This window comes from Phasianus colchicus, chromosome 8, assembly GCF_987193195.1.
Source record: "Phasianus colchicus chromosome 8, bPhaCol1.hap1.1, whole genome shotgun sequence".
NCBI classification, from domain to species: domain Eukaryota; kingdom Metazoa; phylum Chordata; class Aves; order Galliformes; family Phasianidae; genus Phasianus; species Phasianus colchicus.
The window spans coordinates 31,893,460-31,907,650 of record NC_143443.1 but is presented as its reverse complement, the minus strand read 5'-3'; the positions used below and the strand labels follow the sequence as shown (position 1 = coordinate 31,907,650).

At 44.8% G+C, this 14,191-nt stretch overlaps 1 protein-coding gene across 1 annotated transcript in view; it reads right to left on the bottom strand.

Annotated features, from left to right (window-relative positions):
• LOC116231783 (scavenger receptor cysteine-rich domain-containing protein DMBT1-like) overlaps positions 1–14,191 on the bottom strand; it is a 32,149-nt gene that overhangs the window by 2,123 nt on the left and 15,835 nt on the right. Inside the window, 18 exon segments of the mRNA XM_090144599.1 lie at positions 582–757; positions 1,152–1,181; positions 1,848–1,922; positions 2,169–2,201; positions 2,672–2,713; positions 2,842–2,877; positions 3,023–3,055; positions 3,485–3,517; positions 3,971–4,282; positions 4,426–4,467; positions 5,179–5,499; positions 8,969–9,046; positions 9,378–9,452; positions 9,704–9,802; positions 10,320–10,399; positions 11,445–11,537; positions 11,925–11,954; positions 12,548–12,995. Coding sequence (XP_090000725.1) covers positions 582–757; positions 1,152–1,181; positions 1,848–1,922; positions 2,169–2,201; positions 2,672–2,713; positions 2,842–2,877; positions 3,023–3,055; positions 3,485–3,517; positions 3,971–4,282; positions 4,426–4,467; positions 5,179–5,499; positions 8,969–9,046; positions 9,378–9,452; positions 9,704–9,802; positions 10,320–10,399; positions 11,445–11,537; positions 11,925–11,954; positions 12,548–12,995 — 2,036 coding nt within the window.

Here is a 14,191-nt window from a genome sequence, read left to right as displayed (position 1 = left end):
AAAAGAAAAGCACAACATGGAAAACAACATGGAGCCAGCAGAGAATGGCAGCTGAGCACAACAAACACATGCTCCAAAGAGCCACGGGGAAAGAACCTTCTTCTCCTGAATGGTACCTTGCCAGCAAAGCCTCTCTGGGAGTCTTAGTGGATGCAAACACCCCGCTAGTTAATTTGTGCTGCATTTGGTTGTATTCACCAAAGTGAGTGTGGGTTTGCTTTATATAACTAAACTCTGCCAAACCCACTAGCAGAATCTTTGTGCACAGCTAAATGTGAGAACAAGGTGACCTGAAGAGCAAGTGTTACAAAGGGAAGGGGAAAAAAAGATGAGGAAGGTTCCTAATAATCTGCATAGCTTAGAATCAAGAACTTTGAGAAACGTAATTTTGTTGTGGTCTTAATATGGTGTTCATCAATGCTTTGTTAACATAATGCTGTCGATATTGGTGCTCCACCTCAACAAGGTCATGTGGCTGCATCCTCCCATAACAAGCATTAGAAACGCTCTTGAGAGCTTCGCTCATAGATAACTTGGACTCTGTCTTGGCACACAGTAATTTCAGCCCCTGAGGTTCTCACCAGCCTCTGTGTGCCACAGCCATCATACGGTATGCGGAACATGATGTGGTAGCTGCTAATCATAGGCTTGCACCTGGGGTCCCTCAGGTGGATGTCACTTGCAAGGTACCCTCGGGAGTTGATGTAGGATCTCCTGATGATTGCCCGCATGTACGTAGGCAGACAAGTAAGGGTTGCTGGAGGAGAGGAAGTTTGTTAATAAAACATGTTTTGCTGTACGGTATAATGCAGCATGTATTAACTACCATTATGCTTTACGACTGTAGATGCGGGCTTTACTGGCAATAACAGCTGGCTGCAATAACCCCTGAGCTGTTTCTTTGGTGATGAGATCCCTCAGGAGTGTGCTGGCACACCTGGCTGGCAGCCTGGCAGTCTGCTGGCAGATGTTTCAGCTGTGCTATGCCCATAAACATAGCAGACATAGGCCAGCCTGTCCCTCAGTGCTACACTGGTGCTGAGCAGATGCCCTCTGCTACTGCCAGCCTCCCCCAACTCACATCTTACCCAGCACAGGGGGAACTTAGGAAGAAATGTAATTAAAAAGAGGAAGGAAGGAGAAGAACTTACCCTGGCTTATAGGTACTGGCTTTGGAGAAGCTTTTAATGGGAACAAAAAAAGCAAAACAGAAAAACAACAGAATAAGTGAGAGCAAATGATAAAAATACTTGTGCATGTATGCGATCAGCTTACGCAGTGATAATCATCTGAATGCAGTCTGACTAGAAAATGGTAGAATCAACCGATCTGAGGAATGGAATTGTCAAAAGGTTCGTACTAAGAGAAGTGTACAGACTGGAATGATGGCATATTGCTAGCACTAAGGGAACAAGGTTTAATTCTGCTTATTCATTTATGTAGTCAGATGACTACACAAATGCATGCACTGCAACGTCAGATCCCTGTATGTTGCCAGCACAAGTACAGATGTTTTATTGGTGTGTCTGGAGTGTCATTTAGCAATGTGCAGCTAATAGGGCCAGACTTTAAAAGAAGACATTAGTCTGCCTTCAAGCATTTGAGGTGTGATATTTGCGATGTATGAGCAGAACTTGAAGTTTTTTCAAAACTTAAATCCTGTTGCAGGGAACTTTAAGGTTCAAACCAAATATCATTAGAAATATCAGAAATTCACAGTGAACTCAACGTGGGAAGGTGCTGACTCCAAGAACAGAGTGAAATGGGGAGCTGTGTCAACATGTCATCAGATCACAGCACTGAGGGCTGACCAAGTGCTTAAACCAAAATAACTCTGCATTACTTACAAGTGCTGATTTCTGTGTCTTCAGGAGTTGAAGAGACTGGTAGAGTCGAGGAGACCAATGGAGTTGTTGAGGCTCCTATTGTGAGAAGAGAAAATATGGAAGTAAACATTGTCCGAATCTTAAATACATTAGTCCTTCATCTGACAACAAGTGTGTACCCCACACAAATTAGGCCAAGGTTTCCTAGTGGCTTTTGTTGCCTGGGAAACTTCCCTGGGCTCTGAGCTCTGTTCATGAGCATCAGGTTTTTTTTCCTTGAGGAAATCAGCAATTTTGTGCTAAGCTTAAACATGACTCCAATTGCAGTAAAGCAACACATACCTGGTGCTTCAAATGTGGTGCTGCCTGCAGGTGCTGGTGGGACACGAGAGAGAACACAAAAATTAGAAGGGCAGGACAGGTGGGATGTGCATGCAGGGCAGGAGAGCCCCAGGCTCACACACACACTGACTGCACAGCCCCAGGAGATGAAGCCATGCTCAGCCCCATGCTGGGGCTGCTGGGATTCTGCTGTAGTGAGGAAGCATCACCAGCTCCAGAACTGTGCCATGGCTTGGATGCTGGATGATACAGAAACGCCAGTACTGTCTGTGATGTGGGGTTGCCCTAGGAGCAACGTGGTCCAGTGCTAACCCCAGGTTATAGTGGCCCTGTACCAGCACCAGTTCCTCCCTGGCTGGGTGTGGGAGCCAAGGGAGAGGTCACTGGGATTACCTCAGGAGTGAATGGTTAGATCCATGAGATTACATACACACTGGGAGCCAGCCAGTGCCTGGTCACAGGTTGGGCAGAGATCTGAGAGTGTAACGCTGAGCATCACTTACAGCTGGTAGTGGCTGCTGGTCCAGGAGTGGGAGAGGTGGTTACTGGGAAAAGCAGAAAATGAAAAATTACTGTCCACAGCAAAGGAAAGACTGCTGACGTTGAGGAAATTGTGGTTTTGTGCCAAGCTTAAGCACCACACCAAATGCAGTAAGTGTAAAGCCATACATACCTGGTGCTTCAGATGTGGTGCTGCCCGCGGGGGTTGCTGGACATGGGAGAGAACACAAGTGTGAATTAGGAGCTGCCCAGGGCAGGACAGACAGGATGTGCCCACAGTGATTACGCACAGCCCCACGGGATGCTTCTGCATCCTGAGCAAAGCCATAAGGTCTGTAAGCAGAAATAAGTACCTGACGTTTCAGCTGTGGTGGATTCAATTGGGGCTGCCAGGGAGAAAGCAAGAGCCAAGCATTAGCAGTGCCTAAATTATCATGTGAGCAAAGCAAACCCTATCCAACCAAAGCCAAACTGACATTAAGGTGTAATTAAGACCAGTGTAATCAGACCCCCATTTCAGCTCCACTGTAGCAATTGCCTTGACCTGTGCTCCCAGGGCTGACCAGGTCCTTTCCCCAGGTGCTCAATCAGTGGCTCAGGCCATGACTCAACAGTTCCCATACACCATGCCCACTAATCATGACCCTAATTGCATGCCTATTCATGTGAGTGCTGTGAGCTTTTGGGGCTAACAATACGTTAAGGGCTGTCACCTCCCAGTAGCACTGCTGAAAGCAAAGGCAATCAGCACTCCATGATGGGAGAAATAATATTTGCCTACATCTGAGGTGACTGAGTGGTGAAATGCTCCATACCTGTTGTTTCAGGGGTGGTAAGATCCAAAGGACCTGTTAGGAGAGAAAATAAACACCATCAAAAAAATGAAAGCTGGACCATTGGTTATAAAGAGAGATAAGCAGAAGCACAGCCTGGTATCCCCTAGACCATGACCTAGGAGATGTTATCTGATGCCCTGGAGAAGCCAATGCCACCCTGCTGAGGGTGTCTATCAGCAGGGGACGTTGATGCAGGTGGTGGGGACAACAACAGTTCCATCCCAACTCCTCACCCAGACTGAAGTGCAATAGGAATTGCTGCTGACAGCTGAGCAGCACCACCTCTGCACTGTATGCTGAGGTGAACAAGATGTGGACGATGTGCCAGCCAGCACTGCTTTTAAATAAAATAACCTAGGTGCAACTTGAGGTCAGTCAGAAAGAAAGCATCTTGCTCTGTCATGTGCTAAAGCCTCCAGGCAGGTAAGGCTCATTCACGTTAAATAAAACATAGAAGAGGAGTACCTGTGCAGATAACACCAGCATCTTCCTTGTGCAAACAGTCGTGTGTTCCCAGCTCCCTGTGAGAGCACTGCACCAGGAAGGACTCATCCCCTGTGCATTTCACATCATCCATGAGGATATCTCCCATGCCTTCCCCAAAAAAGGCACTTTTTTTGGCTGAGACGGCATCTCCGCAGCTCAGCTCCCTGCACACAACCCTGGCACTGTTTATGTCCCAGTCATCGTCGCAGATGGTTCCCCAGCTGCCGTTGTGGAAGACTTCAAGGCGCCCTGAGCACTCGTTGTCTCCATCCACCAGCCTCAGAGACAGCTCTTGGAAAAACAGAAGGAAACACGTGGTGGCTCAGCAGCCTCAGCAATGGGCAGATGCATTTACCAAAGAGGAAAAACCAAGCTGCTATGTAAAAATACATCAGATGTGAAAACTTTGCAAGACCTGCCTATGGAGAACTCACCAGCTGGGACAGGCTCAGTTGGAACTGGGGGAGTAACAGGCTCTGGAAAGGGAAACAGAAAAGTGAACTTCTGGTCTTGCTACAGTGGATGGTTAATGACATTCTTCAGTTCCTAAGTTAGGTAAAGAAAAGCAATAGTGACATAACGAAACCCATTAGTCTCTGGGAGCATGGACACAAATAGGAGAAGGCTCATTTCAGCCGTTTCACCTCAGTCTTTTTGGGTTCAGCAGATCTCTGGCACTGCAGGGCGAGGGGAAGGTGTGTTTCTCCTGCTATCTCGAGCTCATTTGAAACTGTCTCCTTTCTGCTTTGTCTGAGCGCAGCCAGAAATCAGACATTTGCACAACCTGGGCTCCAGCTCTGTCAGAGGGAGGTGGGGTAGGACTGCCAAGGCTGCCTGCTCCAGCAGTGTTAAATAGGCAGCGCCCTGGTGTCTCTCTTGGAAAGTCCAGCAGACATATGGCCATCCTTTTGCCAGGGATGGAATAGTGCATGTTGGCAAATGGTTCTTTTGGAGTGATTTTACAGTAAATCCTTTATCTTTTCTTCCTATTTATTCCCTTTTCTTCTTCCGAGTGCCACCTTCCGACATTCCCATGTTCCAGTCAGAACACAGAATTGCTGGAAAACTGGGACCCGATTTGCAACAATCCTAAAGGAAGTTACTATTAAACACAAGAAGGGAACATTTTAATTACAACCGGTCATAGTTCATAACTTATGGCAAATCAGCACTGAAATGTTACCCACCTGCACAAATGACTCCAGCATCTTCCTTCGGCTGACAGTTATGCACACCTATCCCTCTGTGAGAGCAGTCCCACAGGCTGCCCTCATCCCCTCTGCACTGCACCTCATCCAGGAGGATGTTCCCAGAGCCCTGGCCGAACTGTGCTTCAGGCACTGCCAGCAGAGGCTCCCCACAGCCCAGCTGCCGGCACACCACCTCTGCAGCCCCCAGATCCCAAGCATCATCACAGACTGTTCCCCAGCTGCTGTTGTAGTAGAGCTCCACGCGGCCCGAGCACCTGCTGTCACCATCCGCGAGCCGCAGGGACAGGGCTGGAACACCTGCTGGGGAGAAAGAACACCATAGTCAGTGTTATTGACCCAAGGCAGTGCTAGAGACTGTCTGCATCATTGGGATGACAGGGACCGGTAGCCTGCAGTGTGGTTGGATATGAGAAAGCATCCTCTGAATTTAGGTGCTGTTTTAGGATTGATATGATGAAGTCTTGAAGCCATCTTTCCAGTGGTTGATCACGCAGCACCCAATGGGCACAGACATAGTCCTCTTCCATGACAATTTGGGGAACGTGATCCTCATCCCTACAGGGTTCCTACCATTTCTTTACCATCTTTCTCATCTATATGGTAGCGTTGCCTAAAGGATGAACACAAACACCCAGAGCCAACGTTTCCCTGGGATACCTTGCAATCTAAGGAATATGGGTTTTTTTTTCTTCTTCTTTAAATAATACCTGATTGGTCTTCTTTTCACTCTGGCATAACAGATGGTTGGCACAGCATCATTTCCCCAGAATAGTAGCAGAGCTATTTCTACAGATCAGGCTCATTTCTGAGAGCTGGGTACTTATGGAATAATCCACACATTTATCTCACTTTCAGAGGGAAAGGCTTTTAGAGATCTGAAGTTCCAAATTAGTTTTATGGGTCTGGAGTGTATTTTTCTTTCAGAGAAAGAAATCAGAGACTCTGCCGACAACATAATTGAGTTCTTCTGAGTTTGTTGCCATCATAAACTGTACCAAGTATACACACCTGTCTTACTCCTTGGTAGGTCTGTGATTACAAGGTTTTCATTTCAGGACATTTTGCTGTCACCTGGCAGTCATTTGTAACCAACTAATGTACATCCATTCAGAATGAGTACCCTGTTCCCAAGGACTCTCTTTGCCCTTAATTCCTTTTTGCTGACCATGATCAAAGCTCCTTCCATCTGAGTACCGTGCTTATCATTTCCTTCTGCAAAAGTTGGCTGTAAAGAAATGTCAGGAGCGGCGTGCTTGGCTTGCTTCCCAAGATCAAGGCCTGAACTTCTGTGAGAGCTCCAAATACGATATCAGAGAGAAAAAAAGAATTGAGTCAAAAGATAACTAATTAAGCAGGTGCTGAGTAGTCATCAGCAATAATGAAAGGTGTTACACAAAAAGTTTAAGAACTAGATTTCATTAGTTATCTGTGTCTAGGTGGGAGAAAGAGGGAGATTAAAAATTAAGTATCCAGATCCAAACATTGAGTTAGATTACAGGCAGGAATAAATGTGTCATGATTCAGCTGATATTAAAAATATCAGTATTGAGAGAGAGGCAACCTCCAGATTAAATACACTGAGTAAATGAAGTATTTCATTAGTCTGAAATATGAACATTATATTTCTGATTAAATAACAGAACTGATTAAATGACAGCCCCAAGAATTGTTAAAGTGTTTTGTATCTACAGACTGATGAAAGGCAGCTTTCTACTTTCAGCGAACGAATAAAAGAAAACTATTGATATTTACTTCTCCTGGAAGTCAGTGCTTTATGCATAGCTAAATGTAAAAAAATAATCAACAGAATTAGTAATCACTTAGTTTTCCTCAGCCTTTGACCCAAAGAACAGTTTTCATGTAGTTGTCATACTAAAAGTAACGAGACCATTACTTACAGCTACAGAGGAGCCTTTTTTTTCCCCACTTTAACCATTGACCAGCTTCCCTGTTACACACAGTACGCCTAAATACGATGAAATTGTTGGCTCAAATACATGGGTGAATAGGCATAAGCAAAGCACTTAATAGTTACAAGCACTTAGTTGCATAGTTGTGAGGGTAGCATTAGGAAAGCACAAATACACTGTGTATTAGGTTCCATAAGCCTGCACAGTGCTCAATAGATCTGTCATTTAAGAAGAAATTCACATTCAAACTTCTGAAAGCCAGGAAAATAAAAATAAATGCCGAGGGATTTCTCAGTTTCACTGGTGTGTGCTGAGAAGTGCCCACTTCTTTTCATTCACTTGGAATAGATCCCAGTCTGAATAAGTAAGGCAGGCAGCAAAATCTGGTCAAAGCTCTGTTAAATACCCTTTAAAGTAGGAAAGTTTTCATTTATATCCTTTGGAAATTGAAATGACTGGCAGTAAAAGAGGTAGGGAAACACTGACTTAAATTCCTCCTCTGCTGTGCTGAACATTTATTTGCCTGTTAATTGGTAAGACATTTGCAGAAACTAGGGTGGGTGGATCCTAGAACTCAAATATGAACATATTGCTCAAAATCAGGCTAATGGGTGGAGCAGTAAGCAAATCTGTACCACTTTTCCTACAACTGCTGCCATGGGTGTGGAGTCACAGCTCTCAACTTCTGACAACATAGATAGAGCTGTCGAAGACGAGCAGATTTAGAAAAGGTCAGAAAGAGAAGAAATATCAGTTGCCTTGGTAATTGTTTACCACGTTCTGCAGCATCTTGACCTAACAGATGGCACGAGTGTTAGATATCCAGCCGCCACTACTGTACTGTAATGAAATCCTCAGCCATTACATCCGACACTTTGGAATAGGACAGATAGAGTGACAGAAGGAAACGCAAGACCTGTGCGCTCTCTGGAGGACAGAATGAGAATTCAAAACGAACAGAACGCATGTCAAAAATCAGCAAGTTGAACTTCTACATCGACAGGTGCAATGGGATGCTCATTGGAAAGAGAAAACCAAGGCACAAAGGCTAAATCATCCTTTCAGCTGGCACAGAAGGACCGTGGAAAAACTGGAAGCCAATAACATTGGCACTGCAGTGAGCCAGTCCAACCTCGGTCCTGCTCTCAGAGTGATACATAGGAGCTGCTTATTCTTCTCAGCACTGAAGAGGCCTCAGCTGCTTGGTCAATGATTGCATATTTAATAAAGGTAGAGATAATGAGAAGAGCTGGGATGGATGATTCAAGAAATGCAATGGGCTTGAAAATCCTGAGCTCTGAGGAATGGTGTAAAGAGCTGTGGGAAGACTTTCAATAGCCTGAAGATGACTCTAAAAAGGATGGTATCCTGGTTGGACAGCCATGAGTCGTCTTGGCTGATGCAAAATGGCCCTGTCTTAGTGAAAATATGCTTCTGAGATTCACAAAACTTAAGAAATAATTTCATAGACCCATTAAGCCATTTCTGTGACAAAATCTCTGGCTGAATCTCTGGGGGAGGAAAACAGTAGGAACAATGAAAACCAATGTCCAAATGTGAATAGGAACCAAAGCTAATTATTTTGGCTAAAACAAAAACATACAGTAATAGCTCATCAGAATGCCTGTGCAGTATTTATAATTACAAGACCGGGGACATTCATCATTAAATGAATGTATTGCTGATACAACCCAATGGCCTTTCTCAAGTGAAGGTGTCACAGAAGGCCATGTTCCTTCACACAAACACTCAATTTCTTCTTGTCTGCTGTGAATATCCTACAATCTTAATCCAGCCTTAAACCTCCAGTTAACAGCATTAGTCTTAGAGAATGCTTGCAAAACAGCTGCTCTTACCTTCAGAAGTTGTGCCTGGGATTGCAGTAGCTGATGTGGCACTTCCCTCTGTGACAACAGTGGATGTAGAAGATGGCTCTGGGGCCACCAGCAAGTTGGGGAAACAAAGAGAAGGAGAGAATGGCAGCAGTTAGGAGTGAATGTGTGAACAGAAATCTTGATGCAAGTATGTGGGTATGGGCTTTGCAGGGAAGTGAGTGAATGCACAGCCCTCTGTTCTTACTGAAAAGAGGCATTCACCTTGATTTAACGTTTAATGGCAGTTGCTGCAGGTGTTATTTCTGACTGCCTTCTTCTACTGCTGGAGATGCAGTAGGCACTGCTAAGGACGCAGTGGCCATAGTTAGGGGCAGTGAGGGATGTGATCCTTGTTGTGTTTTGGAGTACCTGCAGCAGAGGAGTGCCTCACCTTCCACAGGGGTGGTCAGGGTCCCTGGAACAGCTGTTGGCTGTGTGGCTGCAGTGCTGGGGGCAGAGGAGGAAGCTGCAGAGAGGGTCAGGGGAGAGGAAACAGGTTATTAGACAGCATCACCTGAACTGGACGTGAAGGAGAAATACTGGGGTGTCAAAGGGACTGCTGATGAACTGAGGAGATGCATTACTGAAGCAAAGCATAAATCAGTCACAGACACTTGAGCTGATATTTGGTGATATGATTTAGTTTATATAATCTAATTTAATCATAAACTTAAATACTCTTCTTCTTATATTTTATCACACAGAAGCTGTTTTTACCTTCAGGAGCTGTGGAAGGGATTTCTGGAGTTGAGGTCGCAGTCACACTCTCTTCTACAAGGGGGATGGGTGATGTTGGTTCTGTTGAGTTTTCAGAGTCTAACAAGAAGCAAGAAATAAGAAAACATGACAGCATTCAATAAGGCAGTATGGCTGAACTCAGTTCTTGATGCATTGAATTGGCTTCAAGCTTAGTGGAAAAGGAAATCCATGTACTCCCCACCATCCTTATCCACTGTCAGTGCTCAGAAATGAGTCTTCATGTCTTTGCATTACAAGCATCAGGAAAGTTTCAGACCTCTCTCTCAGTAACGAGCAAAGCAAAAGGAGCGTGAGAAGCAAAACTAGCAGTGAGTGTTGTAATTTAGCAGGGACAGTGACTGGTAGGTAACTTCCCAGCATGGTGCTGCTGTCAGCCTGCCCGCACTCCCAGAAAGCCAGCAGGCTGGTACCAAGCAAATTCAGTTTATTTCATTTGTGTTGGTTGCACTGAGACATGGTGGCTTTGCCCCATTTTTTAGCATGCCCATTGATTCCCTCCCCCAGACAAAACTTACAGCCACTTAAATAAATACAGCAGTTTTCTAACAGGCTGCGTTGTGCAGATGCCCTTTACCTTTCTGTGGCAAGGTGGGGGTTTCTGGTGCCCCATCTTCCTCCGTAGTGAAGGTGGAACCTGAGCAAACAGAAAAGGCTCTCAGGATGGGAAGTTAAATGTCTGCCAACAGCAATTAAAAGCAGGTGTGCTTTGAGGAATTAGGGACTTGCTTTAGATCTCAGGCTTGATAAACAGCTGTGTAATCAGTCTGTGAAATTACTAGAGAGGCAGGGGTCAAATTTAGGGAGATGATCTCACATGCCTGACTGTTCTTTAATTGTCCTGGAGCTGTCATGAATCTTGGATACACCAATCACAATGATCTGGACATTTCTACTCCACAAAAGTTCACGTATAATGCTACAGCTACGGGCTCAGGGACATTCACCATTAAATGAATGTATTGCTGATACATCCCAACAGCCTTTTTTAAGTGAAGATGTCGCAGAGGGCCTTGTTCTTTCACACAAATGCTCAATTTGTTGTTGTCTGCTGTGAATGTTCCATAGATTCACACAGCCACATCTTCATAATCCAGCCTCAAACCCCCAGTTAACAGTATTAGACCCCCAAGTAACAGCATTAGTCTTAGAGAATGCTTGCAAAACAGCTGCTCTTACCTTCAGAAGTTGTGCCTGGGATTGCAGTAGCTGATGTGGCACTTCCCTCTGTGACAACAGTGGATGTAGAAGATGGCTCTGGGGCCACCAGCAAGTTGGGGAAACAAAGAGAAGGAGAGAATGGCAGCAGTTAGGAGTGAATGTGTGAACAGAAATCTTGATGCAAGTATGTGGGTATGGGCTTTGCAGGGAAGTGAGTGAATGCACAGCCCTCTGTTCTTACTGAAAAGAGGCATTCACCTTGATTTAACATTTAATGGCAGTAGCTGCAGGTGTTATTTCTGACTGCCTTCTTCTACTGCTGGAGATGCAGTAGGCACTGCTAAAGACCCAGTGGCCACAAATGAAGATGGTGTTGGCCATTGGCTATTCCAAGGCTGATCACACACAGAGTTAAAAACACTGGTGCTGAAACACTTTGACTGAATTCCAAGTATTCTTGCCTGCTATAACCAAATTGCATACAACTGGATTTTATTTATTTATTGTAGATTTACAGCTTGGTTTTTTCTCTTGCCTTTACCTGCAGAAGTCGCCAGTTGTGTAGCAGGTGTTACAGAGCTGTCTGTGGCCAACGTAGTTGATGAAATTGTAGTTTGGGTCTTCTCTGTGGATACTGAAAGTTAGTGGAAATACATTATTGGAGAACCATAAGAATGGTCATCAGAACTGAGGCACTGGTGAAATAATGTGTATGTAAGGTTTTGTGTAGCAGTGGTGAAATAACCAAGAGTCCAAAGCCCACAGCTGGAATGTAAAGACTTGCCACATGCTTTCTCTAATTATTAGTTGGTGAAGGGCAATTAAAGTTCCTACAAACAATCCAAACATCCAGGCTGTTAGAATAATGAATTAATGAGGAAAATTAGGAACACGCCTTCTTCTACGATACTGTCTGGAAAAGAGCAGTAATTGCATGATTTTCAAATTAAAAATCAGTTTCTGAGCATTTAGGCATATTGTGAAGTGCTAATGGACTTAGATTGCAAAAGCCCTGCCTTACCTGTTGGTGCAATCGTGGACTGCCCTGCATCTGTGAACACAGAACAAAGCAAAAATTGCCATTAGCTGTGGCGTTAATCAAATTGCTTCAAAATAGGTGGCTTCAAGCTATGTGATCACTGCTTTCATGACATCTGGGATAGACGTGTTAATATTTATTTTCAATTCAGACTTGTTATAGTTCAGACCTGCTGGATGCGCTTCTGTCTGCTCTGAACTTGTTGCCTGCCTTATCTTGGGATGTCTGGAATCAGCAACAGGATGAGGGGAAATGGTTTTAAATTGGAAGAGAGTAGAATTAGATTGGATATTAGGAGGAAATTCTTCACTGTGAGGGTGGTGAGACATTGAAAAAGGTTGCCCAGTGAGGTTGTGGATGTCCCCTTCCCTGGAAGCATTCAAGGCCAGGCTGGATGGAGGCTGTGAGCGACCTGGGCTAGTGAGAGATGTCCCTGCCTATAGCAGGGGGTTGAAACGAGGTGATCTTAAAGGTCCCTTCTGACTCAATGATTCTATGACTGAAGGTCTTAAATGACCTTCTTCTCCCTGAATTTGTATTCAGTGCCTGCTGCTGCCAATTATGATATTTTGCACATGACATCCTTGTGTTCCTTGCTCACTTACTTCAGCCCCAGCATGAGGAGCCTCTGCATGCACACAGCATCTGATTTCCAAATCCTACTCGGATGTTTCTCGCTGTTATGGTCAAGGATAAAATCCAAATCAATTTTTAGCAGCACAATCTTTTTTTTACCTGAGCAGATGACACTGACATCCTCATTGTGTCCACAGTCACTTTTGTTCCAGCCGGCATGTGGGCAGTCCCAAATGTGAGATTCGGTTCCTGCACACTTCACATCATCCAGAAGGATGTTTCCTTCTCCAGGACCAAAGTAAGCCCATCCCAGGACAGAAACAACTTGGCCACATTTGAGTTGTCTGCACGCAACACTGGCACTTTTCAAATCAAAGGAATCATCACAGACTGTCCCCCACTCGCTGTTGTGGTAAACTTCAACCCTTCCAGCACATCTGTCCTCGCCAGATGCCAGTCGCAATTGTGGCGCATCTTCTAAAAGCAAAGCAAAAATGAGCAAGTAAGCATATCAGTTTGTTTATTCCAGGATATGTAAACTTCTAACGTCTAAGTCCACATCCCCATCTGCTCAGGGGTGGGCTGTGAGGTGCTTCTGTGTCTCCAGTTGCTGGGGCTGACTGGGAAATGCCTGCAGCGCACAAAGCAGTGGACTTAAATCAGTGCTGTTGATTCAGCCCAGTTCACTTGGCTATGCTGCACGCGGGACTTGTTCTATCATTAAAGGGCCATACTGGTGAGATAACCAGCTCACACAGAGGTGATCCATTAACCCCAACAGGGATGCCCAGAGTGCTCACTCTCAGGTCTCACCCTCTCACCTTTGGGTTTAAATGTCTTCTTAAGCCATTCTGAGAATTTGGCCCATGGTGAGGCTGAACCTTCACTGTCTTCTGTTGACTGCCACCAGAACCCATTTGCTGTATAGGATTAATAGATATATTAGCATTGATGTAACACAGTTCTAGATAAGTTTTATGGTTTTCTGTGCTGACACAGAGTTTGATAGAGTATTTACTGGCATGTGACAAATTTTCAACGCAAAAACAATCCTCTCTGTGCCTGGAAGCTCATTCTCTCATAATTCAGTGGAAGATGATTGTAGAAGACCTTATTTCATGGCAGCACAAGTAAAGTGACCCAACCCCACAAGCCCTCATGTACATCCTTCAGTGGATGGAGACATGGGCTTCAAAGAGCTGAGCTCTGCCAGAATTTGCTAGGGCAGTAGAGAAGTTACTTATCTTTGCCACGTTATTACCACAAAAGCAGAGGAGGCTGTGGATCATTTGTCCGTGCAGACTGTGGCAGTTGTTTTGGCCAACAGCCCAACATGTTAGCCTCAACTGTTCTCTTTGCAAATGCCTGCTCAGGTCTTCCTGGGGAGCCCAGACTTTGCCTAATTCTGCAGTGTGGAATATAATATATACTTGCTTAAAGGATTTAAAAATGTAGGTTTGACTAAACCGAACAGTGGCATTACATATCTGTAGAGCAGCTCTTCCAGTCTAGTTCTGTCAAGTTTAGGGAATGACAGACCTCTGTAAACTCATAGGCAATCCTTTGCTTCCTCTTATGCAGAGAAATTGCAAAGAGTAAGCAGTGATCTTTCTCTCTTTATTCCCATAAAGAAGCAAGAAGGCTCTTTCAAAATTAGCAAGCTCTGAAGATCC